This window comes from Sarcophilus harrisii, chromosome 6 (genome assembly GCF_902635505.1).
Source record: "Sarcophilus harrisii chromosome 6, mSarHar1.11, whole genome shotgun sequence".
In the NCBI taxonomy this organism is placed as follows: Eukaryota; Metazoa; Chordata; class Mammalia; order Dasyuromorphia; family Dasyuridae; genus Sarcophilus; species Sarcophilus harrisii.
This window is the reverse complement of record NC_045431.1, coordinates 241,135,889-241,162,956: the sequence shown is the minus strand read 5'-3', so window position 1 is coordinate 241,162,956 and position 27,068 is coordinate 241,135,889. Positions and strand designations below refer to the sequence as shown.

The 27,068-nt window shown below is 63.2% G+C and overlaps 4 protein-coding genes and 1 non-coding gene across 6 annotated transcripts; 1 reads left to right on the top strand and 4 right to left on the bottom strand.

The window, feature by feature from the left end:
• Window positions 1-12: 12 nt before the first annotated feature.
• RIN1 (Ras and Rab interactor 1) lies at window positions 13-2,467 on the bottom strand. Its single transcript, XM_031943624.1, has 6 exons — window positions 1,977-2,467; window positions 1,411-1,591; window positions 1,167-1,281; window positions 915-987; window positions 721-812; window positions 13-581 (listed from the first exon to the last, which is right to left on the bottom strand). The coding sequence occupies exons 1-6, from the start codon at window positions 2,024-2,026 to the stop codon at window positions 13-15; spliced, it is 1,080 nt and encodes a 359-aa protein (XP_031799484.1). The 5' UTR covers window positions 2,027-2,467.
• Window positions 2,468-3,137: 670 nt separating this feature from the next.
• BRMS1 (BRMS1 transcriptional repressor and anoikis regulator) lies at window positions 3,138-9,630 on the bottom strand. The gene is made up of 9 exons (XM_031941694.1): window positions 9,523-9,630; window positions 6,465-6,619; window positions 6,153-6,243; window positions 5,941-6,068; window positions 5,776-5,855; window positions 5,609-5,705; window positions 5,414-5,506; window positions 4,812-4,876; window positions 3,138-3,797 (listed from the first exon to the last, which is right to left on the bottom strand). Exons 2-9 carry the CDS (start codon window positions 6,610-6,612, stop codon window positions 3,714-3,716), a joined length of 786 nt encoding a protein of 261 aa, XP_031797554.1. The 5' UTR covers window positions 6,613-6,619; window positions 9,523-9,630; the 3' UTR covers window positions 3,138-3,713.
• Window positions 9,631-10,108: 478 nt separating this feature from the next.
• Window positions 10,109-12,271, bottom strand: B4GAT1 (beta-1,4-glucuronyltransferase 1). 2 transcript variants are annotated; one of them, XR_004230050.1, is made up of 3 exons: window positions 11,138-12,271; window positions 10,672-11,030; window positions 10,109-10,531 (listed from the first exon to the last, which is right to left on the bottom strand). XR_004230050.1 is itself a non-coding variant. In XM_023506508.2 (2 exons), the coding sequence occupies exons 1-2, from the start codon at window positions 12,254-12,256 to the stop codon at window positions 10,839-10,841; spliced, it is 1,311 nt and encodes a 436-aa protein (XP_023362276.2). In that variant the 5' UTR covers window positions 12,257-12,271; the 3' UTR covers window positions 10,109-10,838. The 2 variants fall into 2 exon arrangements, 1 of the variants encoding a protein (XP_023362276.2); XM_023506508.2 differs by having other exon boundaries at window positions 10,109-11,030.
• A 765-nt stretch (window positions 12,272-13,036) lies between these two features.
• On the top strand, window positions 13,037-13,118 carry TRNAS-GCU. Its single transcript has one exon. It is a non-coding gene; the product is annotated as a tRNA-Ser (tRNA).
• A 4,473-nt stretch (window positions 13,119-17,591) lies between these two features.
• SLC29A2 (solute carrier family 29 member 2) lies at window positions 17,592-26,613 on the bottom strand. The gene is made up of 12 exons (XM_031941683.1): window positions 26,509-26,613; window positions 26,208-26,289; window positions 25,573-25,733; window positions 25,185-25,324; window positions 24,387-24,521; window positions 24,099-24,196; window positions 23,224-23,308; window positions 22,507-22,619; window positions 22,247-22,352; window positions 21,817-21,902; window positions 21,415-21,614; window positions 17,592-20,792 (listed from the first exon to the last, which is right to left on the bottom strand). Exons 1-12 carry the CDS (start codon window positions 26,535-26,537, stop codon window positions 20,681-20,683), a joined length of 1,347 nt encoding a protein of 448 aa, XP_031797543.1. The 5' UTR covers window positions 26,538-26,613; the 3' UTR covers window positions 17,592-20,680.
• Window positions 26,614-27,068: the final 455 nt, after the last annotated feature.

Genomic DNA, 27,068 nt, shown 5'->3' with positions numbered 1-27,068 from the left:
CGCTCCGGGGGCTCAGGGCCCCTTTCCCCAGGTCAGCGGTCCTGGCCACTGGGCAGCTCCGTGTCCCAGGCCAGCTCGGCACGGCCCGCGCCCCTGCCTCCCGGGCCAGCAGGCACAGGCGTCGCTCTGGGCGGAGCAGCCCGCCCCGCCCGGGCCCGGGGAGGGGCCGGGCCCCAGGGGCCCCTCTCCTCCCGAGGGGCCTGGGGGGCTGTCCACCTCCGAGAGGAGGGAGGGAGGCACGGCGGGCGCCTCCCGGGACCAGTGCCCCAGGCTCTCCTCCTCAGGGTGGTGGGGGCCCGCAGGGCCCTGGGGGGGGCCCCGGGGGGGGCGCACGGGGGCAACGGGGCGAGGGGGCGCCGGGCTGGAGGTCTCGGTGGACACCCGGACCTTGAAGCTCCTCTTGAACTTCTCGCGCCTGGCCGGGCCCAGATCCCCGGGGAACAGGGGGTTGAAGAAGCAGAGGGCGCCCCCGGTTCCCTGGTCCAGCTCCTCGGGGGACCGGGGCTTCAGGCGGGGAATCGGGGGGGCCTCGGCTGCCGGGCCCCCGGGGGCCCTGCTGTTCAGGGAAGAGTTCCAGAACTCTGGGGAGAAGAAGGGGTTCGGGGGCGTGAACTTCGGTGCCCCCGGGGACGCCGGCCGGCCCCGCTCCCCTCCCCCTCCCCCGCCTCCCAGGACACAGACGTCTCGGGGATCAAGGGCCCTGGGACAGAGGGTACGTACCCATCCCCAGGTGAGAGATGGCCTCCAGCTCCTTGTGGGTGGTGGCTCTGCGGATGGCCCTGGGCAGCTGGAGGGGGAGGAGCAGGACGTCCCTGGGGGCGGAGGGGGCCGAGGGGTCAGGATCCCAGGGAGGGGCCGGGGGAGACAGCCCCCCCAGCTCGGGCCTCCCTCCCTCCCCTCCCTCCCTCCCTCACCGGCTGTGGCAGTAGGCGGAGATGAGCTGGATCAGGTCCGGAAAGTGGAGCTCAGAGCCCTCCAGGGAGACGGCTGCAGGGGAGGGGGGGTCACACTGGGCAGAGCCTGCCCCCCGACTTACCCAGCCCCCCAGACTGGCCCGTACCCCCCCCACTGACCCAGCCCCCCAGACTGGCCCGTACCCCCCCCACTGACCCAGCCCCCACACGGCTCCCCCCCCCAGACTGGCCCATTCCGGGCAGCGGGCTCACCCTCGGGGCTCTCCCGGATGTCGTGGCTGGAGACAAAGGAAGGTCCCAGGGCCTCTGGGAGCCGGACACACAGGGCCTTGCACTGCCGGGTGTTGGATTTCCGAACCAGGAAAGTCTGTGGCAACGGGGGAGGCTCAGAGGCTGGGGCCGGCCTCCCCTCTCTGGGGCCTGCCCCCCCAGCTCCTGGCCCCCCTCCCCAGGGCCCCCCCTCCCCGGCACCAGCCCCCCCAGCACCGTCCCTCACCCCGGGGGGCTCCCTCTGCAGCACGTGGAGGGCGGCGGCGGCGTTGGCGCTGAGCTGCAGCCACACAGGCTGGGTGATCAGCAGCCGCTCCCGCAGGCTCACTGGGCGCCCGGGGCCCCGGAACGGGCCCTCCTGCTGCCCCCCGGCCTCCGGGATGTCGTAGATGGGGTCTCTGGCTGGGCTGCGAAGACAGACGGGGTCCAAGGAACGGCTGCCTCCCCCACAAGCCTCCCGGAGCCTGGGAGCCGTTGGGCTTCCCTCCTGGCTTCCCACCTGGTCCCTCGCCTCGGTTTCCCCCCGTCGCATCTTCTCCCTCCAGTCTTGTGCAAGGCTCACAGACACACGCTCACACTCGTGCACACAATCCCACAATCACACAGTCACATATACTCACAACACATCACACATACACTTACATACACAATCAGACCCCCCCCCACACAACCACACACACTCACTCAGACACAATCACACAGAAACACACAGAATCACACAACCAGAGAATCACACCCTCACACTCTGCTCTCCACACCTCCGACTTCCCCAACTTCCCCGGGCGCGGGTACCTGGCGGGGGCGCCGGCCGTGGCGGGGGCGGCTTCCCCGGGGAGCTCCATGGGGGCCCCTGGGAGCCTCTCTCCTTGCTCTGGAGCTAAGAATCCAGGGCCGGGAGCGAAGGCGCAGTCACATTCCCGGTGAGTAACACTTCCTGGAGGGAGCTCAGCCCTGGCACACCCCAGCCTGTTAACTCCTTTCTGCCCACGGCCCCGCCGGCCCACCCGGCACCAGCCGCCCCTGCGCCCGCGGCCCCCGCCTGCCCCACACCCCAGGATGCCGGGGGCAGCACCCCACGTGCCCGGGCTCAGGCATCCCGGCTCCCCACCCCCAGGCCTGCTACTGAGGGGACCGCAGGCAGGAGCGGGTTAAGGCGGGCATCTGCCTCAGGCCCACGCAGGCCCCGGTGACTCACTCCCGGGGCACCGTCCTTCCCCTCGGCATCCCCTCCCCCAGGCCTGGAGTGCCCCCTCCCGGTCACAGGATGGCTTCCCCCCAGCATCTCTGCCTGTACTCTGGGGTTGCCATGGTGAGGAGGCTGCATTTCCCCCACATCATTTCCATGGTAACCGCCCCCTTTTTATGGGGGTGGTACAGACGCGCTGGGGGGAGGGGGGAAGGCTGGCTGTGAGTCACCTGCGTCTGCCTCAGCCGGGCCCCTCTCCCCGCCCCTGGGCCGCCTCCCCTGGCTCCCTGCCCAGGCAGCCCTGCAGGTAGCTACAGGGCACCTAAAGGTGCTCCTCCCGGCGGCCCATCCCGAAGCCGCCCTGCCTCCGGCTGGGGCCCCTCCCGGGGCAGTCAGAGGAGCCCGGTTCGGATGCTGCGGCTGGGGGGGCGCAGTGGTTTGGGAGAAGCACCTACTGTGCGCCAGGTGCCTCCTGAGGTGCTCTCCTCCCATTCAGCAGCTGCAGAAATCGAGGCAGACCCAGAGTGGAAGCCCTGCTCAGGGTCAGCCCTGAGCTCGACCTCGGGTCCCTCCGGGGCCCCAGCATGCACTGGGCTGAGGGGCTGATGGATCCTAAGGGCCCCCCCCAATCTGCGAGTAATCCTGAGGAGAATCCCCCGACTGAGCTTGGTCAGTCCAGCATAGGTGGGGGCAGGGGGCGGTGGAAGCCCCTCTGGGCTCTTCTCTCTTCCCTCTTCCCCAGTGTTGGGAGGGTGGGTACAGACACACGAGTCAGGGCAGTTGTTTTAATTATTAAACTTTAATTGTCACCATGATTCTAAACCTCGGGACCCTGGGAAAAACTTGGGTTCCTTCGTTCTCAACCCCAAAACACGTCACTGCAAGGAACTGGCCCCGAGCCCCTGGCCAGGCAGCCTGGGCGGCCCTGGGGCCGGGGACAAAAGCTGGCTGGCGCTGGGCCAATCTGAGAGTCTGGCTCTGGGTCAAAGCGACCGGACCGCCACAGTCCCCCACGTCCGGGGGTGTCCACCTCGCCTCTGGAGGCTGGATGGTGGAGGAAGGGGCGGCCCACAGGGTCAACTGGTGGCTGGAGGGCCCAGGAGCCCCAGGGGTCCAGTCGGGGCTTGGCCACGGCCGGGATGCCCGTCGGGGGCTAGAAGACATGAGATCGGCTCGGGCCGGGCGCCCTGCCAGGTGGGCCTTGGGCAGGAGAGGGAGGCAGGTCCACCAGGCGTGTCTAGGCCGGACCAAGGTGACCGGCAGGAGGGCCGGCGGCCTCCACTAGAGGCCCCCACACTGCGCCCCTCCTTGCCAACACTGCACCCGCCCCCGTGGGCCTTCTCTCAGTGGGATGGGCAGCCCTGCCCAGAGCCACTTCTGCTCTCACCCTCAGGTTTCCTCTTCTGTGGGGACACCGCCACCTTGGCCTGGGGAGGAGAAAAAGCACCCTGCTCCCTTGCTGCCCCTCCCAGGTGCCCTGGTCCCCAACCCGTGATCCTTGCCCCATCAGGGACTGGGGACCCGAGCCCAGCTAAGGCTCACCCAGGAAGCCGGCCCAAGAGGTGGAATTCGAACCCAGAGCCCGGACTCCCACCCTAGGCTTCCAGTATGAGCCACTGTTGAGTTTTAAAAGAAGCCCCAAGGGAGTCCCCAATGCTGGGGAAGGGGAGAGGTGCCCCCTCGCCATATAACGAGAGGTGCCTTCTGGGGTCAGCAGCCCCGATGACCTCTGCCTCCTGGTCCCTGCCCTGGTCAGACTCTGGCCCTTGGCTGTGAGGTCACCTGCGTCTGCCTCAGCCGGGCCCCCCCCTTGGGTGGCCTCCCCTGGCCCTTGACCCTCTGGCTCAGCCCCACGCTGTACCCAGTGCCTGGCCCCCCCCCCCAGCCCCGGACCCCTCCCTGCCCACTGCCCTATCCCCATGCTGCCGAGTGGTGCTGCCGGGCATCCCAAAACAGAGCTGAGCTGCCCCCACTGGCCCCCCCCGTTCCTCTTGCTCCTTTCTGGTCAACAGGGGCTCTTCGCTGAGTGCTCCTTCCTTACTATCAGAGCCTCCCCCACTTCCCAGGGATCCAGTGGTCCCCTCCATGCACAGGATTCTGGGATCTGACCACCCCAACTCACTCAGCAGAGCCCATTGCCACAGTGTGCCTCCTCCCCCCTGACCCAGCATGGCCCCGGGCCACCTCCTTCTCAACACCAGGAGCCCCCACAATCCTCCCTCTGAACCCTGACCCCTTGGGGGCCCATCCCCCCGTCTTTGCTCCCCTCGGGTCTCCCTCAATTCCAGGCCCTTCTTTCCTTGACTGTCCCCCTCATCCTGGGGAGCTTGTTCACTGTGTGCAGGTGGTCTCTCCCCATTAGACCAGGAACTGCCCAAAGGCAGGGACCCCCAGCACACCCCGCCTGAGGGCACCAGTCAGGAGACCGCTCATCTTCCTACCTTCTTAATGGCCGTCCAGTCCTCCAGAATATCCATGTCCTCCAGCATGTACACAATATAAGGTCCTGGAAGGGCCGAGTCAAGGAAAGCAGAAGCTGGGGCGTGGTGCCCCATGGACGCTGCCAGCAGGGGGCTCTCTCCGGCTCCCCCACCCCCGGGAGCCCCGGGCCCTTCCAGCCTCCTGGAGGCCGCTCTCCTGGCTCTGAAAGCTCCCGGGGGGACGGTCCGCCTTTGTATCTGCGGCCCCGGCACACGGTGGGCGCCCAACCTGTGGCTCCCTTTTAATACTGTGACATCACGTGGCCTGCCCCCCTCCCCCCCGGACACGGTGGAACAGGCTTTTGGTCGGGCCCTGTGCCTCCTTTGGGGAAGGAATTCCAGATGTGGAAATTCACCCATTGCTGCCGATTGCGGCCCGGCGGGACCCTTGGGGCGACGCCTGGGACGTGGCTCCTCCAGGCGGCTGCCTCCGGGGAGGCCGCATGGGCAGACCCAGATCGGAGCCGTGATTCTCCCTTCACCAGCCTGGGGTGCCCAGCCTGGAGGATCCCTGCCCGTCCTCCTGTGGGGCACAGGCCCCTCCCCCACCAGCGTAAGGATACCAGAGACCAGGGGCGCCTTCTTCCTCTTGCCGGACTGCAGGGACTCCCAGGACCTTGAGCTCCCTCGTGGGTGCAGCTTGTCGTCCCACCATTCTGTGCCAAGAGGGCAGGGTCAGCAGCCCCTGGCCTCCCTCCCCCAGTCCCCCAGGCCCGGCCCCCTCCCCCGCCCCCCCCCCCAGGCCCGGCCAACCTCACCAGAGTTGATGTCGATGCTCCGCCGGTCCTCCTCCAGCCGCTGAATCCGCTCCTGGAGCTCCCCCTGGAGGGCGTCGTACAGCAGCAGCCGCTCGCTCTGCAAAGGGCACTGGGGGGTCAGGCTGGGGCCCGGCCCCCCCACCCCCCGCCCCTCGGCCCCCCCTCACCTCCAGGTGCTGCCGGGCTCCCTGCAGCTCGCACTCGTACTTGTTCCTGATCACGTCCAGACAGAAGCCCTTGTAGATGCCTGGGAGAGAGAGGCAGCAGGGGTCTCACCACGGGCACGGGTGCCAGGAAGCAGCGCCCCCCAGCGGCGAGGGGCCGGCACTCACCTGCCACCTGAATCCGAACCTTGAGGCTCCGCTGCAGCCCCCCCAGCGGCTCCGTGTACTCGGGGGCACGCTCGGCCCCCACCTCCTCAAGCCGGAAGCACACCTGGCTCAGCCGCTCCTTGAACAGCCTGAGAAACCAGAGTCAGTGGGCACCCCCAGGATCCCCCCCCCCCACCTCCCCGCCAGACCCTCCCCCCCCCCGGCACACTCACTTCTCCTTCAGCTCGGAGAACTGCTTCTCCAGGTCCGACATCTCGTCCAGGCACTCGACCCGGCGCCGCTCACAGTCCTCGTCGTCCATGTCTGCGGACAGGAGGCAGGGGTGGGGTGGGGGTGGGGGGCGGGCAGGGGTTAGGCTGCTGCTGGTGTGTGTGTGTGGGGGGGGGGGGACAGGGGGAGCGACCGGGGGCTAGTGAGCTGCCGGCGTGGGGGTGGGGGCAGTCAGGGGGGCAGGGGTCCAGCACACGGCCAGTCAGAAGGGGGGGTCAGGGGGGCAGCCCCGGGGGAGGGGGACCAGGCCTTACCGGAGCTCTCCCCGTCGGACTCGGTCTGGCTGGCGCTCTGCTCGTCCTCGCTGCCCTCCTCCTCCAGCCCGTTCATCTCCGGGGCAGAGTCCCCGTCCCCGTCCCCCTCCATGGCCCTGGCGTCTTTGCTCAGGGGCTGGCCGGACATCGTCACCCTGAGAAGAAAGGGGGCCCTTTCAGGATCATTCAAGGGGCGGAGCAAAGGAAGTGTCTGAGGGCAGATTGAAATGCAGGAGAAGGAGCCTGCAGGCCTTTAGCCATGTTCTTTTTCTTAACTTTTTAGGGCACTGGAAGAGCCTGGGGGAGGCACCTTCCTGTAACTCATCCCCGGGGGGAGGGGAGATCACCATTCAAGCCCGTGTGGTCGGGGGTGGTCACTGGCGCTGGTGGGGGGCGTTTCCCCACCTGGGAGGCTCAGATCCAACCCCGAAACCACACTGCTCCCAGCTCTGGCTTTGGGCAGGGGTCACCGGGGTCTCTTTAGCCACCAGCCTCTGCCCCTGAGTCCCAGGCCGGACCTCAGAGAGGGCCAAAGGCCGGGCCTTGTGGTTCGGGGTCTGGGCTAAGGCCAGGCAGCAAGGCCCCTGCCTTGGGGGTGGATGCCCTGGGGGCTCTGCCCAGCATTATGGGGTGCTCAGAAGGTTTGGAAAGCACAATCCCGCCTGAGGCAGGTCACTGCCCCTTTTTGCCTCGATTTCCTTTTCTGTAAAACAAGGGCTAGGTCCCTTCTGAGTGGAAATCCAAGAACTTATGACCTTGGGCAGGCCTCAGTTTCCCTTCAGGGCCTTTAGGGAGAGCGTTCTCAGAACAGAACCAGGCTACAAACAATCCCCAGGCCCTGCTCCTGCCTTGGGAACTTGCATTCAGATGTAGGTGAAGTACTTCCTGGCGAGGTGGGTAGGCGAGCAATATACTTCCAGGTAAGGGGAGGATGGGGTGGGGGATGAGAAGGGGGAGGTAGCTGGGGCTGAACTTAAGGGCCCCTCAAAGAATTCTCACATCGAGTCCAAAGACAGAAACAAGATATGGGCCCAGGGCCTGGAGGCGGGGCCCCTGCGGAACCAAGCTCACTTCCAGTGGGAGACACCGTTTCCTGACAAACACACGGAGGGAAAGGGGGAGCCAAAGTCCTGCCCTGCCCCTCCCCCAGGCCCCCATCCCACTGGTAGGAGCCTGGACTCCCAGGGACCTCAACAGCCCCAGCAAATCCCCCAGGGATGAGTTACAGGAAGGCGCCTCCCCCGGGCTCTTCCAGTGCCCTAAAAAGTTAAGAAAAAGAACGTGGCTGGAGCCCTGCGAAGGCCTGCAGCCTCCTTTTCCTGCATTTCAATCTGCCCTCAGACACTTCCCAGCTGTGAGTCTGAGCCTGACACCTCACCCCACTTTGCCCCGGCTGCCCCTTTATAGGCCTTGGGACCCCTGTGTCTGAACTGCCCGGAGCCTCCCTGGGTGTCCTGGTCTGCGGGCCCGGCCCCAAGCACTTCTGCTCACTGACTTCAGCCCGGCGAGGCTCCCCCAGCCCTTGGCCTGCCCTCTGCAACCTAGTGGACAAGGGGCCAGCTGGCTGCTCTGCCCGGAACAGGCCCGTTCACCTCGGGCTCCACGGGCTCTCGCCCCCCGGCCCTGGCCAGGTCCCTCACAACCTCACCCTTGGGACACTTTATGGCAAGAGCCAGATCCTAAGGCCCCTCAGGCCCTGGGCCTTCCCTGAGGGGCTTTCGGCATTTTCTGCCAGCTACCCTGGGGACTTGGGGGCTTCTCGGCAGGCTGCTGTCCTCCCCAGCCCTCGGCTCTGGGTTCGGCTCGGTCTCCCCGGTTTGGCACAGTGCCAGGCGCACAGCAGCCATGCAAGCTTCGCCAAGGACGGGCCTGATGGTTCTGGGATAGGCCCCGAGGCCCTCGACCATCCTGGGTGCCAGCCACAGGACCCTGGACCAGCTTCGTAAATGGCAGCTCGCTGCCCACAAATCTGCCCGTGGCCTAGGCCCTGCCTGCTGAATCCTTTGTGGGCGCGCCTGCCACCAAGTCCTGCCCCACGGTGCCTTTCCCTTCCTCCCCCTGCTGCCTCCCCTCCCCTCCCCCTGCTGCCTCCCCTCCCCTCCCCCCTGCTGCCTCCCCTCCCCTCCCCCTGCTGCCTCCCCTCCCCTCCCCCTGCTGCCTCCCCTCCCCTCCCCCTGCCTTTTGGCAGCTACGCCTCTCAGGGCGCACCCCTAAGGGCTCCCCCTCCCCTATTTCCTACCGACCACCCCCGGAGCCTCTCCTCCTAAGTGGGGTCACCCTCTGGCTAAGCCCTGCGTGGTGGCTCCCCTCATCCAAGTGGCCCGGGGCCACGAGGGAAGGCGGCTCAACCCCCATCCCCCCAGCCCCGGGGGGTGTTTGGACCCTGGCTCGGGCCTTTCCCTTCATGCCCCACGGACTGGGATCCTCCGAGACGGGGCCCGACGCCGGCCGGGGCCCGGCAGACCCTCCACGTGCACGGGCGCCATCGACGCAGATCGAGGCGGGAGCAGCCGGGCCGAGTGCGGCCCGTGGGGCCTGGGGAGCCCCGGCTCCCGCTCGGCGGGGCCGGGGGAGGGCAGGGCTTTCTTCAATCTCCACTTCTCCTCCTCCCCTTCCGTCCCGGGCCCGGCGTTCCTCCTTCCCCGGCGGCCCCGGATGGGGGGGGGAGGAGTGGGGGGAGACAGGCAGGCCCGGCCTCGCTTCTCTGTAGCCCAGGCCCCAGGCCCGCGGGCCCGCGCTCAGGGGGAGGGAGCCTGGCGGGGGCAGCCCCGAGAACGGCGCGGGGGCGCCTGGGGAGCGAACCCCAATCCCGACCAACGTCGCGGGGGCGCCTCCGCGGGGGGCAGGGAGAGGCCCATTTTACAGAGCGGGGCACTGAGGCCCAAGGACTTGGCCACGACTCCAGGGGGTGCCCCCGCCTCAGGTGCCCGGGGTCGCGACCACTCTCCCCCGGCCCGGAGCAATGGTCCGGTCCGGGTCCGTGGAGCTCGCCCGGGCGGACGCTATTAACGCTCGCGCCGCGGGAAGGAGCCGGGGGGGGGGGGGGGCCCAGACGAACCTTTCGCCGCGAGTCCCGGATCCAGACGGCTGCTCCGGGGGTCGGGGGTCGGGGGGCGGCGACAGACGCAGCCGGCGGCGTCCCGGAAGTCTCTCCGGACCCCGCCCCCGGGGAAACCAGCGCACCAGGGCCCCGCCCCGAGGGGGTGAGCGGGGCTCGCCTAAACGTCACGGGCGCCGAGCCGCAGGGCCTCTGGGATCCCCGGCGCCAGGGTTTCCAAACCCAGCGCCTCCCTTTTAATTCCTCAAAGTGAGGGGTGGGTTTTCCCCCCCCCCCACCCGGACCCCGGACCCCCCCCTCGGGCAAACAGCTAGAGCAGCTGCCATTCCCTCCGCCCTCGATTTATGCACAAGGGGTATCAAGGTTCCTAGGGCGGAAGGGACCCAACAGTGACAGTTAACACAAGACTTTAGGGCCCCTTATAAACCCATTCACGCCTTTGGGCCTCACAACAATCCGGGAGTTGACAATACTGGACACACGATCTCCACCGTTTGACAGATGGGCGCCCCGAGGCTCCAAAGCCGTTTGCTCAGACCTTGGGTCTGTCACCCTGATGCTGGAAGGGAACACCCAGACACGCTTGTCCACGTGAACACTGTTTATTGGCATATGATCATCCAAGTGAAAGTTCCTGGCTCTCTGGGATGGGGGCTTCCGCTCGCCAACGGGGGTCTTCCCCCATCCATCCCGATTCCCAGGTCACAGATGCCAAACCTCTGAGCTGGAAGGGACCTCAGCTCCCCTAGTCCAATTCTCGACTTTTACAGACATTCAACAGACTCGGAGAGAGGAAGGGATCTGCTCCGGTCCCACAGCAAGTCCGAGGCATCGCTGGGACTGGTGTCCGGCCCGCCAACCTCCTTCTTTCCCCTACACCATCAGATTCATAGCTGAAAGGGACCTTGGTCATCTAGTCCAAGGCTCTCATTTTACTGATGGGGAAACTGAGGCCCAGAAAGGGGAGGAGAGTGTCCCGAGAAGGGCGGTGGAGGCAAAGGGCAGGGACCTGGGGATATGCAGAATGAGAAGAATGAAGGACTTTTGGCTGCTATCTCTGAACCACAATTCGAGCTTCCTGAATTAAAGCTTATTTCTTCCCCCCCAAGTCCCCGCTCCCTTTCTGTCTCCCACCCCATGGGATCTTACCTCTTGGCTTTGTCACATCAGTGCTCATCACCCACCTAAAAAAGGCCCACCCCCGGGGGAAGGACCGGGCCGGCCCCTCTGGCCTCCCTCAGGCTCCAGGGGGCAACCTGAAGAGCCAAAGGTCCCAGCCCTGCCTTTGGAGGCCCCTCACTAGGTGGGTCAGCAGCTCAGCATCGCCTGGGGGAGTCTGGGTATTTCATCTTCAACTCCTGCTTAAACTGGCGGAAGAGGATTTTGTTGCGTTGATTCTCCGCCTCCTTCTGGGGGTGGAAATCCCCTGGCATCTTGAAGCCCTTGTGGACCAGGAAAGCATCGTTCAGCACCTCAAACTCGTAGCCTGCCACGTGGAGTTCGCAGGCCTGGCAAGGCAAGGGCAAAGAGTTAAATGAGACTGGCCCCGGTTGCCCTCCCGCCGGCCCTTTCCTGGGGCCCCGTCCCTCCCACCCTCGGAGAGAAGGGCTGGCACCTGGCTGATGCGGTTGAAGCCGTACTGGCGAAACCTCTCATCGTAGGCGGGCACCGCCCCTCCAGCCACGTAGAAGGGCTCCCAGGGGTCCTGCCAGGTCACCCGGTAGGCCGGGCGCAGGGGTCCCCCCGGGGGCAGAGTGAGCCATCGGGTGTAGTTGGTGGGGGCCTGGCACCGCGGGCACAGTTCGGCGTAGAAAGGGCGCACGTGGCCCATCTTCAGGAAACGCATCAGCTCCATCTTAGTGCGGGGGACCCGGACCCCCTGGCGGATCTCGAAGGCCGGCACCACCAGCGCCCGGCCGGCCTTGCCCTCGCCCAGGGCCAGCAGCTCCAGCAGGCCGGTCCAGAGCCCCTCGCTGGGCACCATGTCCGCGTCCACGACGAGGGCGTGGCCGGCGCCCTCTCGGGCCACGTTGCGCAGCAGGTTGTTGGGGTAGGAGACGTTGGCGGCCAGCGCGTAGTTGCGGCCCGAGCGGCTGCGGGCGCCCAGGCTGGTGAACACGTCCGAGCAGCTGCTGATGCGCGCGAACTCGCCGGGCTCGCGGGGGTCGGGCACGGCGGCCTCGGTGCGCGCGGGGCACACCAGGTGCATGGTGAGGCGGTCGCGCACGGCCTGCGTGCAGAGCGCGCCCAGGGCGTAGCTCAGCACCGTGGCCAGCTGCGCCTCCTCGGGGCGCGCGGCGAACACGGCCACGGCCAGCGGCCCGGCCCAGCGCTCCAGCAGCGCGCCCACGTGGCCCAGGTTGCTGAGGCTGGCGTGCGTGGCCAGCAGCAGGGCGTCGCGCGGGCGGCGGGAGGGGTCCCCCAGCACGTGCCGGTACACGCGGTAGTCGCCGCTGGCGTCCAGGGCGCCGCCCGCCGCCAGCACGGCCCGCAGCTGCTCCTTGGCGCTCTCGGCGGCGCGGCGCTGCAGGCTGGCGCCCAGGGCCGCGCCGCCGGGGAAGAGCTGTCCGTAGCGGCGCCGCTGCTCGCGCCCGTGCAGCCCGGCCAGCAGCGACAGGTAGACGAACTGCAGCAGCGCCACGGCCAGCAGCGCGGCCAGCGCCAGCTTGTAGGCCGAGCAGCGGCCGCCCCCGCCGCCCGCCGCCGCCGCCGCCGCCGCCAGCGGGTTGGGCATCGCGCTCCGCCCGGGCCGCCGGGGGCGGGGGAGCGGGCGAGGAGGAGGCCGAGGCGCGCCGAGCGGAGCGAGCGCAGACGCCGCCGCCGCCGTCCCCGCCGCAGCCGCTACTGCCGCCGCCGCGGCCCGGCACTGCGGAGCCGCCGGGGAGCGCGCGCTCGCCCTCTGCCCGGCGGGAGGACGCACTGCAGGCGCGCGCCCTCCCCCTACCCCCCCCCCCCCCTCCGCGGCCGGGCTGACTTCCGAGGGATGCTCGGTGTGGGGGGGGCCGATCGCCGAGCCAGGGGCGCGGCCTCGCCGGCAAAGTCAACATAGGGCGGGGGGGAGGCAGGGAGGACGTCCCCGGACACCTGCGCCCCCTCCCGCTTGCCCCCGCAGCAATTACTGCGGGAGGGGCCGGGAGGGGACTTGCCCGTTTCAGGAAACCGGGAGTGTGTATGGGGTGTGTGCGTGTGCTCGGGTGTGTGTGTGCGTGTGTGTGTGTGTGTGTGTGCGCGCGTGTGCTCGGTGTGTGTGTGTGCGCGCGTGTGCTCGGTGTGTGTGTGTGTGTGTGTGTGTGTGTGTGTGTGTGTGTGTGTGTGTGTGTGCGCGTGCGCGCGCGGTCCCTCCTTGCATCCGAAACCGCCCGCCCGCCCGGCAGGAGCTCGCGCCCAGCTCTCCCGCAGCTCGGGGCCCGCGAGGTCCCAGAAAGAGGAGGAAGGGGAGCAGGAGGCTGGCGCGGTGCGCGCCGCCGCCGGGCGCAGCAACAAGGGGCTGCGCGGAGGAGCGAGCCCGCGGCGGGACGAGGTGGCCGAGTGGTTAAGGCGATGGACTGCTAATCCATTGTGCTCTGCACGCGTGGGTTCGAATCCCATCCTCGTCGGTCCTCTTTTCCGCCCGCCCCGCAGTCATTTTTCTCCTGCGATCGGTGCAAACCCCCGCGCTTAGCAGGGGCTTTGGCCAAAGGAGCGAGGGAGGCAGCGACGCTGCAGCCCGGCCCGGGAGCTCCCAGACGCCCCCCTCCTCCCTTTTGGTCTCTGCTTGATCCGAATCCCGAGGAAAGGCAGCCGAGCAGTGGCTGGTGATGGGCGCCGTCCTCCTCAACGTCCTCCCTGACCCTGCTTCTGCAGCCCCAAGACCCCGAGGGCAGCCTGGGGTGGGGCTGGGTTTGGGTTTCAACTTAGCAAACACACAATTACACACGCAGTCACACTCACAATTACACACACACACACACTCACACTCACTTAAAAGTTTACAGCTGCAAGGGATCTTAGTGGTCATGAGATCATCCTTTACAGATAAAGGAATCGGGCCCAGAGACTGACCCAGCTGCCCCTTTCAGGTTCAGCACAGCTTGCCCACAAAACCTTTCCCTGTCCCGGGGCCTCCCGCAACTTCCCTGTCTACACACGAGGCCTCCTTCTTAGCTGCAAGGATACACTCTTGGGAGCAGGCTGGGCGCTGTTTTGCCTTCTGCAGCTTCAGGGCTGGCATACAGTAGATGCTTAATAAATGCTCATCCACTGATTGAGCCTCCAGGCAGCCTTGTCCCTTTTGCCTGTACAATGGGAAGAGCCTGGGTGACTCTCCAAGGAAGATGTGACCCCCTAATGTTGATCCTTGCTAGGTCCTTCCCAGCAGAGCCCAGGGCACAGGAGGACAACATCCTCCCCACCCTCAGAATAGAAAGAACAGCATTTATTAGCGTCTTAAGGTGTACAATGTTGCTTACAGGCGTTTTTGTGTTTGAGTCTCACGGGGGAAGCAGGTGCTATTATTAAACTCCTTATTATAGAGGAAGACACTGAAGCAAAGGGATTAAGTGACTTGCCCAAGATCACACAGCCCCACGGTGTCCCCGGCCCTCTGGCTTCAGATATTCCTGACCAGAAGGGATCACGTGGTTGCCTGATCTAAGCCCTGCAGAAATCGGAGGGCCCCTATTCCAAATCCAGCTGCTTCTCTCTGCTAAAAATAAATAAATAAACAAAATCCTCCAAAGCAAACCGTCTAAAGGCTCCCATCTTGCAGTGAGCATGTGACATTGGAGCTAATTCACAGTAATTGGATTAGAATCGGAGGCAGCCGAAAGGTCATTTGTTGGGATGCGGACATCCCTTACTGGGGCAGCTTGGGCTGGAAAAGTCATCTTTGTGAGTGTAACTCACAGTGACTAGCTGGGTGCCTCAGTTTCCTCATCTGTCAAAAGAGCTGGAAAAGGAAATGGCAAATCACTCTGAGTTTCTCTCCATTGCGATGGAGTCAATGGAAAGTTGGGCGCAACTGAACACAGAGATCCCCTCCCTGCTCACCCAAGCTTGGCCAAAGCCCCGCGGTGCCGGGAATCCAACACCTTTCATGGCTGTTCCATTTTGACATGGCTCCTCTCATTGTTTGGAAACTTCCAGAAATCCAGCAGAAGGGGACTCCTGCGTCCCCGCCCCCCCCCCCCCCCCCCTTTGCCCCTTGCTGGTTCAAGCCTCTGGGACCTGGAAAAGCAAGTCTGTCCTTAGCTTCCGGCCCATAGCAGCCCACAGGCACGCGGAAGACTACTCAGCTCGCCATTTTGCCTCCCCCCCTTCTCAGCTAAACAAACCCAGGCCATTGCATTGAGCTTGGTGGACTCCAAGCCTTCCCCCCAGGCACACCCCCCACCCCGGCCAGGAGGGCCTTTGGCCTGGACGCCCGCTTAGCAACTTGCTCCCTGAAATGTGGGACACAGGACTTGCCCCAAATAGCCAGGACTTCCCAAAGTAGGAGGCACCACCCACAGTGCTCCTGAGGGGGAGTCACCGAGCGATAGGAGCCAGGACGCTGAGAACGGGGCGCGGTGACGGGGCAGCACAGAGCGCAGGGGGAGTCGGGGCTTCTTTTTTTTATTTTACTTAGGAAAGTTTGGTTTTTTATACTTCATTTACTTCCTAGTTATTCCCCAATTTATGTGTGTGTGTGTGTGTGTGTGTGTGTGTGTGTGTGTGTGCATGCGTGTGTGTAGCAATACAGCTGAGAGCGAGTGTACAGCCCCATGCTGGCAGTTCATCGCCTCTCGGCCAACAAGGGGTTCTTGTTCCAAGGTCGTTCATGTGGAATCAGTATCGCTCCGATTCATCCTTCAACCTTGTCTCAGTTTGTGTTACTGTTTAACGTGCAGAGTGTTACAATGTCTCGGTTCCCAGATTGTTCCAATGTAGCCTCAGTTCCCAGATTGTTCCAATGTAGCCTCGGTTCCCAGATTGTTCCAATGTAGCCTCGGTTCCCAAATTGTTCCAATATCATCTTGGTTCCCAGATTGTTCCAATGGCGACTCAGTTCCCAGATTGTTCCTTTGCTTATACTTTCCTGAGCCTCCGCTGGCTCGTACAAACGTTCATTCTCTGGGTTCTCTGGCTTCCTCCAGTTTCTCCCTTGTGGCACAATAATATTTCATTAGTCTGACAGAGAAAGGGCAGCATGGGACAGAGGGAGAGAGCGGCCTCGGACGCAGCAGAACTGGCTGCTTGAAGGATCCTGGGTAACACTTCATTTCTCAGTCCCGGCATCTCGCCAGCTCTAGAGAGAAGGGGCCGCCCTGCCCTGCTCCAGTACCCGGCCCAGTCCCGTTCCCACATTCATATCCCACAGCTGGTCCGGCCCTTCGGGGTCAGGGGTCTCCTCATTTCATTTGTCTCTTGTTTCTTGATTTTGCAGAAGGGCAACCAGCAACTTTTTAAAAAACATTCATTCTGAGAACTTCTTTCCTCTTCATAATCTTGAAATCTTAAGTCAATAATGAAATTATTTTTCTTCTGTAAATCCAAACTGCTTTCCCAAGTGATGTGCCAAGTGGAAGCTCTGCCAATGCTGTTAGTACGCCTGATTTCTCACTGCCTTCCCCCCACCCCACCCCCAAAAGAATCAGTCTTTCTTCATCCTTGAAAACAGGATTTCTGAGAGAGCTTGACAATTGCTTTCAGAACTCTGGGAGGTGACTATGAACCACTACATAAAATTCCCAATCCCTCTATTTTTGCCCGCCTGCATTTTTGATTTCCTTCACAGGCTAATTGTGCACTATTTCAGAGTCCGATCTTTTTGTTCAGCAAAATAACTGTTAGGACATGTATACTTATTTTGTATTTAATTTATACTTTAACATATTTAACATGTATTGGTCAACCTGACATCCAGGGGAGAGGGTGGGGGGGAAAGAGGGGAAAAGATGGAACAGAAGGTTTGGCAATGGTCAATGCTGAAAAATTACCCACGCATATAACTTGTAAATAAAAAGCTATAATAATAATAAAAAAAATAAAATTGTTTTCATAGCAGCTCTCTTATTATTTGTGGTTTGGAGTTGATGGAATTTCATTCCCTCTTTTGAAACCTGTTTCTATTGGGGAAAGGCTCTTACTCTGCTCTCTTTGTAGCAATATGCCATGCATTTTTGGATGTCAGACTTTTGTAAAGGTTTGGGGCAATGATTTTTTCCCTTCCCATTCTGGAACTTTTTTTTTAAATCTAGTTGCATTGATTTTGTTTGTACATTTACATTTACAATTTTTTTTATTATTTATTTATTTATTTTTAAAATAACTTTTTATTGACAGATACATTTACATTTTTGGCCGTTGAAACTGGCTGTTTGAGACCTAGGGTTTCCTGGTATGGTTGATACTCTTTACATCACACACACAACTGTCTGCCTCAATTTATGATTGTGGATGAAGTCAAGTCAAATAAAAAAGCATTAACATTTTGCAAGGGTGGGTGTTGAAAACTGTCTTTGCATGAATTTTGAACAATAAAAAGCATTTTTAAAAAAAAGCATTTAATACACTTGCTATGTTCCAGACATCGTGCTAGGTTCTGGGATACAAAGGGAGGGAAAAACGTCCCCTGCTTGGAAGGAGAGACAACACATCAACAACGCTGAACAGGCAAGCTCAGTCAGGGTCAGTTGGAAATCTTCTCCAAGGAAAGGACTGAGCTCTCTCCTTTGCCAAGGAGCCAAGTACTCTTACACTGAAGCCTCATGGGATGACTTCTGTGCAGGACACTGGGGGTTTGCACAGACTGAGGAGCACAAACTCTCAGAGGTTACAGGAGATGCAATTTTGGATCACAGCAAGGTTTTCTCTTAAAATAAACAAACAAATAAACAGACAGATCGATAGATAAGAGGGCAGCTAGGTGGTGCGGTGGATAGAGCAAAGGCAAGAGGACCTGAATTCAAATCTGACCTCAGATACTTAGCACTTCCTGGCTGTATGACCCTGAGCAAGTCACTTAACCCAATTGCCTCAGCAAAAACAAATAAATAAATAAAATATCGATGACCCCTTTGGGGGTTTTCTTGACAGAGACTGGAGTGATCTGCCAGCTCCTTCTCCTGCTCATTTTACAAATGGGGAAACCGAGGCAAACAGGGTGAAGGGACTTGTTCAGGGTCTCACAGTGCTTGGGTCATCTTGGAATTCAGGAAGATGAGTGCTATGGTGTCACCTAGTGGCGGAGAGTTTCCATTAACAGCTCTGCTCTCTCACATTTTACAGAGGAGCTGGGTTCAGAATATGTGACTCGGCCTTCAAGGCAACTCAACTGTATGGGAAGGAGGGGGAGGAGGCAGCATGTACCAGCCAGTCCCTTCCCCCTCCCCACTGGGACCCTGTCTCTCCTCCCCCTAGTGCAGACAGCCCAGGACCTATCCCCAAGCCTGGGGGTGCCTCCAGCCCACAGAAAATGGTTCTGCCCCAGAACCAATGGATCGTCAGTAGAATCTCAGGAAAGAAAAGCCTAACGGCCGGCTTCGCTGCTGCCCCCGAGGACCATGGGACCTTTCCACTCATCTGCCCACAGGATGTCTTTCCCATTAGGATGAAGGCTCCTGGAGGCCCAGCGTGGGCTGACTCCTCTGTGGGCCTGCACACAGTAAGTGCTTAATAAGTGCTCTTGCATTCCCACCAGTGCCCCAGGAAGTATCTGAGCCAGCACTCCGTCCGCTGCGTCCCTCCGAGCCGTGTCTGGGCTTTCTGGGGTTTTCCAAGGTCCCCTCACCCTTAAGCCACTTTGAGTCACCGACGTCACCCCCGCTCCCAAGCTACGGGTCAGGTGGTTCAGTGAGCATTCCCGGGACCGCCTAACCCTCGATGCCCCGCCAGGCCCTAGATCACCACAGACCCGGCTCAGTCACGTCTGCCCTAAACGTGGTTCCTGGCTGCTCCTCCCCGCGCCTTCTCTGTCCCCCACAAGAGGGGCCTGGGTGACGATCAGGTTAGCCCGTGTTGAGCGCACTAACTGACCGATGCCGGGCTCGGCCTGGACGGAGCCAAGGCAAGCGCCCGGGGCCGGACGCTGCCCAGTGCGGGGGACGTGTCCAAGAAGAGGCAGGAATAGCTACACATGATGCATAAAAAGCCAGCCACTTATTTCACACACCAAGCAGTGCTCTCCAGAAGGGGCTCCCTGGGAGAAAAGGGGAGCCTCGCCACCAGAACAGGGAAATCAGTCCAAGAGGGTTTTTTTTTTTAATTTGTGGGTAAACTGAGGACCACAGAGGGGAATGACTTTTTGGAGAATAAAAGCTGAAAGCCCCTATATTCCCCTCCCCTGGCACAGTCCATTCCCCTGACCTCCGACAAACCTGCCTCAGTTTCCACCCCCTTCCAGGTGAACAAACCTGCTGTTCCCCAAGCCCTTGGGCTCCTGCTGTTACAAAGACTTTTCAGTTGGAGCCAGGCCCTCCCCCTCTGCTTCCACAGCTGCTGCTCTCCCACTTCCCTGGAGGGTGGGTCCCCAGCGTGGAGCTCTGGGTACCGGGGGCTTCCTGACTCCACCACGTTGGAGAGATCGGCTCAGGGTCCCAGCCCCTCCGTCTGGGGACCGCGCTCCTACTGTGTGATGGTCTCCTGGGCCGATCTTCCCGGGCCCGGACCTGGTCGTCCCTCCTCAGTTTGCAATCCTTCTGTGACTCCCATGATATGCCAGTGCCTCCGTCCGTCATGCCCCCAGCTGCCCTCCCTCATGGGCCCCTCGGCCCTCCCTGATGGGCGCGCATTTAAGTCCCATATTCCCAAAGAACATGCCGTTTCCCCCAGCAGACAGGGAGAGATTGTCTCCTTTTCTCTCTTGCATTCTCAGTCCCTAGCACAGTGCCCAGGTACATAGTAGGCACTTAATAAATGCATATTGGTACTTATATCTTAATTCCCCCAATCAGACTATAAAACCCCTCAGGGCGGGGCTCAAATTTTCCATATCTCCTTCATGCATATACTAGGTGCTCAATAAATGCTAACTTAGTAAAGCTACTCCTGAAGGAGCAGGGCTGCCATTCTTAGACACCCACCCTGAACCACAATTTCCTCCTCTGTATAATGGGGCCAAGGCCAACCTCGCCCAGGAAGCCTTTGTTGTCCGGCTAGCAGAAGTGCTTGAGGATAGAAGGTTCCAACTCTCTGTATAAGTATAAGAGAGTGTGTGTCTGGCCCTGCTCAGCCCTGGAGCTCCAGCCTGGGAAGGAACCTCCAGCAGACAAAGGGGCGGCTCCTGTAACAGCACCAACCGGGAGGCAGGAGGGATCTGGAGGCCACTCTGGGCTCTGCTTCCAGGAGCATCTCCCGTCTGGGCCCGCCAGACGGCCTTGTGCGCTGGGCAGCAGCAGGGGCAAGCGGCCCCACCGCAGACAGGCCACAGGCTCCGAGGGAAGTCTCCGGCAAAGCGCCCTCCCTCCCGGTCTCTGGCCCCCATCCCCAAACTGAGCTTGCTTTTCCTGCAGAATGGGAGCTCCTTGAAGACAGATCTGGGGCCCGGCATAGGGCCTGGCACACAGGAGGCCTTAATGCTTGCTGACTGAGGCCCCCCCTGCCCTGCTTTTCCCATGTCAGACCTTCTTTGTCAGATCCCGGAGCTGAGCTCACCGTTGGCACAGACCTCACTAGGAATACTTGTGGGGAAAGCCGGGAGCTCGGGGCAGAGCCTGCCATTACTCCCCTCCCCCCGCCATGGCTCACTGTAAAGCCTCATCCAAAGGAATTCCCAGACTCCTCCAGGGAGCTCCCGAGAATGGGAAGTTTAACAATGTCCAAGGTAAGGGTTCCCCAATGGAAACACAGGGCCTCCAGGGGTCATCCGGGCCATCCCCCTGCCTCCAGGGCAGGTCAGCACCCAAACCATCAGCTCCTTTTTTAGAGCTGTTGGGGGATCACCCAGTACCAGGAAATGTGGGGGGGCTTCCATCCCCCTTGCCAGGCTATTACCGGCTGCTAAGTCACAGCCCTTCCTTGGCAGGCGGGGCAGGGCAGCTGCTGACTGGTAGCAGTGGCTCTCGGGAGCCTTCAGGCCTGAGATCCACAGGGTCTGCCTTCCTCTGCCTCAGGCTCCCGCCCGGGACCTGCCTGCCTGGCCTTCACAGCCCCCCCAAGGCTGCCGGCCCGTTCCCACAGGCAAGGAGGGAAGCGGGCTGCCTCACAACAGGGACTTGAAGAGGAAGGACAGGGAAGCCCCACAGGAGAGCCCGAGGGCCAAGAAGAAGGTCATGAGGGCTCCGGCCACCTCACTCTCGTGGGGCAGGACCTGCCTGCAAAGGAGGGGGAGCCACTGTCAGAAGGGAGCCCAGCCCTCACATCCCCCACCCTTGGGTAGGCTCCTGGCCCCCAGGCTGCCACATCCCCCAGGGTCCCCCAGGCTGCCACAGCTCCGGGACCCCCAGGTTTCCAGTATCTCTCCAAACCATGCACTAGTCTCGTGTCCAGAGAGGTGGAAGGCACAGGCTCTCTCGTGGTACCTGGTGCCTTTTGGGGGGACCTGCTGCCTTCTCTAGCTCCGGTATTCTGGGGCCTCTGAGGAAAGGCTCTGAGCTCCCCCTGAGTCACTCAGCCCTCTCCCCCCTAGACAGACTGGGATGGGCCCTGGTGCTCCCTCCCTCCTGTGCTCGGCCTTCCCCCTGCCAGGCAGGCCCTGGGCCTTTCATCCGGAGGGCTCTGTAAGTGAGGGGCCCCTGGAAGTCAGGGAACCCTGTCAGAGGCGTGCTGGCCACCAAGGACTTCCTGGTGCTCCTGCAGGACGGACCCCAAGGGAGCACCCACCTCGAGGGAGCACCACCCTGAGGGAGCACCCACCCCGTCTGAGCCCCCTGGGGTTACTGATGAGGCCCCGGGGCTCCCCCTCGGCCCTCCCAGCCCCCCCAGCCCCGTGCTCACCTGGGCGCCAGGCACATGGTCAGAGACACCAGGTAGCCGTTGGAGAGCGCGAACAGCAGCATGAAGGTGATGAAACAGGCGTCCTGCGGGAAGAGGATGGGCAGGTGGGAGCGCTCGGGCACGTGGCACAGCATGAAGAGGGGCACGAACAGGAAGCGCAGGCAGGCCAGCAGCGGCAGCAGGCGGCCGTCCCGGTCCGGCTGGGGGCCGAGAGTGCCAGAGTCCCCTTCACCCCCGGCCGGCCCAGATCCCCCACCCCCGGACCACGCCCTGGACGCCCAGAGGGAAAGGAAGCTCCCGGAGCGGGGCCTGGGCCCTCCCCGGCAGGCAGGACTCAGAGGCCGGAGGGTCCCCTTGGGAGTGGGGGGCAAAGGTCTTCCCCCCTGGACCCGAGACACTCACCCACAGGAAGTAGGAAGTCAGACTTCTCCCCAGCCAGTCCATGGTGTTGAAGAGGAGAAAGCAGCAGATGGGGTTAAAGAACTGGCCTGGGGGGGGGAAGAGGCCCGGAGGCCCAGAGGCCCAGAGGCTCAGGAGGCCTGGAGGCTCAGGGCCTAGACCTGGCCTCTACTAAGCCTCTTTCAGGGCCTCCTCGGTCCAAGATGGGAGGGACCTTCCATTTTATAGACGTGGAAACTGGGACACAGGCAGGGGCAGGGGACAGACCTCCCGGTTCTGTCCCACCAGCTCTGCGGGCCCCACTTTGTTCCCAGACCCCAGCCTGGTTTAAGACCGAGTCCCCTCCTCTGTGGGGCTCCCTCTCTGGCCCAGCTGCCCGTCCCTGCTCCCACAGGTCCCCTCCCGGCCTCAGTTTCCCCCTTTCTGCACTCACTCCACTTCCCGGGGCCCCTGGAGCTGGTCACCATGGCCGTGATGGCCGGAAACACGGACAGGGTTACTGTGAACACCAGCACGATGCACAGAGCCATCATCCAGATCTGCAGAACACAGAGCCGTGTCGGGGGGCTGGGGGGCGGCTGAGCCCTCCTCCCGTCCCTGCAGCCACCGACTGGGTGGGTGGGGGGAGCCTTGGCCGGCCAGGTCTGGGGGCAGGGGGGCTCCCGGGGGCTGCGGCCGGGGCGCGGGGCCAACCTTTCTGAGCACGGCCGGGACCGAGGCCTTTCCCGGCTTGGGCTCCTTCTCTGGCTCCGGCTCCAGGGCCAGCATTGCTTTCTGGGGACTCCCAGAAAAGCCGTTCTTCTCATCTGGGGGGGAGGCGGGGTCAGCGAGCTTCTGTCCGTTGGAGAGGGCGGCCCTCAGGGCCTAAGCCAGAGGTCCCCGGGACAGCGCCCGCTCAGCTTCTCCCTCTGCCCAGGCCCCAACTCGCCCACTCCCGTCAGAGCCCCCCCCCCAGGGTGTCAGCTTTGGGCTGGGGCATTGCCCGCACTCCTCGCGCTACCCACCCCACACTGCCCACCCCCCGCCAAGTCTCCGGCGCTGCCCACGGCTCTGCCCGGATCTTTGACCTTGGACAAAGGACTGAAAGTTTGCTCCCTCCCTCTTACGTTAAGGGCTAGACTCCCCCAGGTGGGGGACCCCCGGCCGGAGCCTGCCCTAGTCTGTCCCGGGGTCCGTGGGGGTTCCACGGGGATTCCTGGCAGAGAGGTAGAGTGGTCAGACTCTCCACGGGCATCACAGCCCCACCAGGCAGGAGCCACCACAGGCTCCATTGCACAGATGAGCAAATTGAGACTGTGGCCAGGGGCATGAGAACCCCCAGGGCAGGATCCCAACATAGGCTGCTCCCCCTCCCTCCTCCCAGGCTGCCCCCCCTCCCCCCCCAGGCTGCCCCCAGCCCCGCCTGCTCACCAGCCTGGAGCAGCTCGGCCCTGGTCTCCAGCTCATAGGCCTGCGGGTGGGGCGCCTTCTTGTCCAGGTAATAGCGGGCGAACTCCTGGGGCGACAGAGCCCGGAGGCCTCGTGAAGGGGGCGGGACAGGTCTCCACTCCACCCTGGGGTCGCCCCGAGACAAGTCTAGAAACCAGTCTGGTCACTGGGTCAGGGCCGGCCCTAGGCAGGAAGGGCCCAGGACCAGCTACCGAGAGAGAAACTGAGGCTCAAGGGGAAGTGGGAGCGAAAACAAGGCTCATAGAGCTCGGCTTGGAGGGGACACGAGGGCAGGTCTCCAGCCTCTCCACCTGAGAGGGCAAAACCAGGAGCCGGGAAGTAAAGCGCCTGCCCAAGGTCACACCTCTCATGGTCCCCGGCTGTCCCAGCCCCGGGGCTCCCTCCTTGCCGCAGAGAAGACACAAGTCTGAGGGTAGGCCAGGCAGGGAGGCCCAGAGAGCGGGGCTGCAGCTCTGCCCCCCTTCCCTCTGCTACCTTCTGGGGCTCCCCAGCCCCTCTCCTCCAGGAAAGCCTGCTGCTGGGGGAGGGGACTTCCCTCATCCTGCCTCCATTGCAGTGTTCCCCCTCCCCCCTTCCCCCCCCACCCGGTCCCTGCCCAAGCCAGAGCCCGACAGGGTCAGACTCCCCCCAGCAAGAGACCAGACCGGTTTCCTGCTCTGCCAGCATTCCCCCCCACCCTGCCTCCCGCCCAACTTCCCCCCCCCACCTCCCCCCAGGATCTATAACTAAGCTGGAAGTGGCTAGGGAGAAGGGGGAGGGGGAGAGGAGGAGGGGGAGGAGGGGAGGGGAGGACTTGGCCGGTTCCCAGCAGAGGATCCAGAGGAAGCCTGGCTCACCAAGTGGGACAGGGACAGGTAGCAGCCGGTGGAGATGAGGATTCCCACGCACGGGGTGATGAAATAGCCGAGGGCTGAGGTCTGTGCGTCCACTCCGCCTGCAATGGGAGTGGGACAGCCTGGCTCTCCCAGGAGCCTCTCTGGGAGCCCCGGCCTGGCCCCCAGGGCCCAGAAAACTGCCCCCTCCCTTCTCTAAGAGGCCTGCCCCAGCTCCTGCCGCCCCAGCTCCAGCCACCCCAGCCCCCAGCCTCCTTCCCCACCGGAGCCCATCACCACACCCGCACTCACTGGCCATGGACATCAGCATGGCGAGAGCGGCAAAGGTCCCGGCTAAGCCCTGGCCGCTGAGGAAGAGGGTGCTGTACATGGGGGGCATGGCCCCCAGCTGCCCAAAGAGACTGCCCTGGAGGATGGCGCAGAAGGCTGGGGGGAAAGCCAAACATGGTCCCCAGTGGGCATTGCCCTACAGAAGCGGAGAGGTGAGTGCCCCGGCCAGGGGGCGGCCGGGGGCCCGGGGACCAGCTCCTGCGCTGTGGGGGACGGCTCGACGGCCGGGGGCCCGGGGACAAGCTCGACAGCCGGGCTCGCAGTCCTTGGCAAACTGGGCAATGCTCTCCGCACAAGACGGGGGAAGGGGCTGCCTGGTAACGTTTGCTCAGGCCTTGGAACTCTCAAGTATTCGCTTTCTTCCTCTCCACAACGGGGGCAACAAACCCATTTCTTCCTCTTGAAATGAAGGACTCCACTAGAACTGTGAGTTCTCCAGGCCAGCTCTGAATCCCAAGTTCTAAGGACCAGCCCAGATCTGGTGTTTCCCCCCCCCACACGTTCTTTGTTCTTAAGGCCTGACGTTCTAGATCGGGTTCTGTGTTCTATGGTTGCTTCAGGTGCCGCCAGTCTAGGTTTGGTTCTAGGTCCTAAGGCAGGTCCCGGCTGCGATGTTCCCCCCCCCCACTTCTCTCCGTTCTGCGCTCTCCTAGCTCTGATGGTGGCAGGACGTGTTCCTCTACCTCACATTGGGCTGGGCCTGGGGAATCCCCGGGACCCGGACTTCATGCGGGGGGCCCGGCTGCACCTGTCACTCACAGTTGATGAACCAGATGGAGGCCATGGTGATAGAGAAGAAGAGCCGGGGGCTCATGTCCACTTTGACGAGCACGGCCGTGAGGACGAAGAGCATCAGGATGCCCAGGAGGCTGCCCAGGATGCGGACCCTCTCCGGGACGCTGCGCAGGACCAGAAATAGCTGTGGCCCCCGCTCTGCTCTGGCTGCCACTAGGACAGAGCCAGCTTTGGAGAGGGGGGGAGGGTGGGCACAGCCGCAGGGCACGTGGCCGGGCGAAGCCGATGAAGAGACAGCTCTGGGGCCGTCACTGAGGATCACGGGTGGTTCGGGGAGGGGGGCAGTGGCTGATGGGAGCAGTAAAGGCAGGAAGTAAGTGGGGGGGGGCTCCCCAGGGAAGTGGGAGCTCACCACTGGTAAAGGAAGGAGTTGAGGAGGGTGAAGAGCAGCAGGGGCAGCTGGGACAGGAGGGTCATCCAGTTGTTGAAGTTGAAGGCATCCCCGGGGCTTGTGAGGTTGGCTCCGGAAGGCTCCCCCGTGACATTGACAATGGCCAGTCGGGCCTGGAAGTACTGACGGGAGATGGGCAGGGAAGCCACGGTCAGCGGCCAGGGGGTGACCACAGGCACATGGTGACCACGGCCAGAAGGTGACCAGGGCCGGAGGTGACCACGGCCAGTCTGCAGCCAGGAGCCCCAAAGTCTGCCTGTGTCTGGGGAGAACTGGGACCCTAGAAGGGCCAAGGAGTCAGAGAGGGAGGGGCCGTGGAGGTGCAGTGGCCAAGGACCCTGGCCGGGAGCAGACCGAGGAGGCTGTGACCCTGAGGGGTTCTGCAGCCTCTGAGCCTTTTCCAGTCAAGTGGGACAGGGTATGGGGGACCTCCGTGGTTTCCTTCGCCGGCTCTAAGAGTACGATCTTGTGAACATGACTAACGCCCGTCCCCCGCCTCCGGCTCCCTCCTCTCCCTCCTCCCGGACCCTCCTCTCCCGCCTCGTCACCCCTCTACCTCCCCCCCCCCCATCTGTCCGTTACAGGGTTGCTCTCACCGGAATGGCAGTGATAAAGAAGTTCCAGGGCAGCAGGGTCCCCAAACCCAGGATAAAGAAGCTGGTCCCGACTAGGTGGTAGCTGTGGGGGAGGGGGAGAGTCAGAGACCCCCCCAGCGGCCCCCATGCCTTTGGCGAGAGTGTGAACTACAACTCCCAGCAATCCTCGGCTCTGGCCTGGGTAACCCAGGGCGGGGGGGTTCATGGGGGTTGTAGTTCGCTCCCCGCTGCGCGGCTCCGGGTAGGGGACTCTGGGTCTTTCCCCGAGGGTCCGTGCCCCGCGCCCAGAGCCCGGACTTACTCGTCCTCTGGGGCGTCTCCTCGGGCCATGGTGGGATTCGGATACGACGGGCCAGGTCAGGGGGAGGACGCAGATGCTGGAGTCGGGATGGAGAGGAGCGGGAGGGAGGCGCACCTGGAAAAGAGCCCCAAGTCGCAGCGGAGGCGGGGTCTGGAGCCGGACACCCCAGGGGAGGAGAGAACCAGGCCCCGGCCCCCGGGGTCCGCTCGCCGCCCGGCCCAGGCTGCGCTCCGCCCCCTTCCCCCCCGGGGAGGGAACCTGACGCAGGGGTGTTGGGGGTGGGGAGCAGCTCGCACCTCTCCGGCCCCAGGACCCCGGCGTCAGACCCCAAGCTACGTCCCCCTGTCGTCCCCCCTCCCCGCGCGCTCACCTGGCTGCCCCATCCCCCGGGACCCGCGGGCAGCTGCTGCTCACCTGGGCGCCCCGCCGGGAACGGAGGGCGCGGGGCCCCCGCAAGGGCCGGCCAAGGACAGCGGGGACAAGGTGGCGGCTGCCGAGCTGCAGAGACTGCGGCCTCTCTCGGCCCGAGCCGCGGGGGGGCACGTGACGTGGGTCCCCCT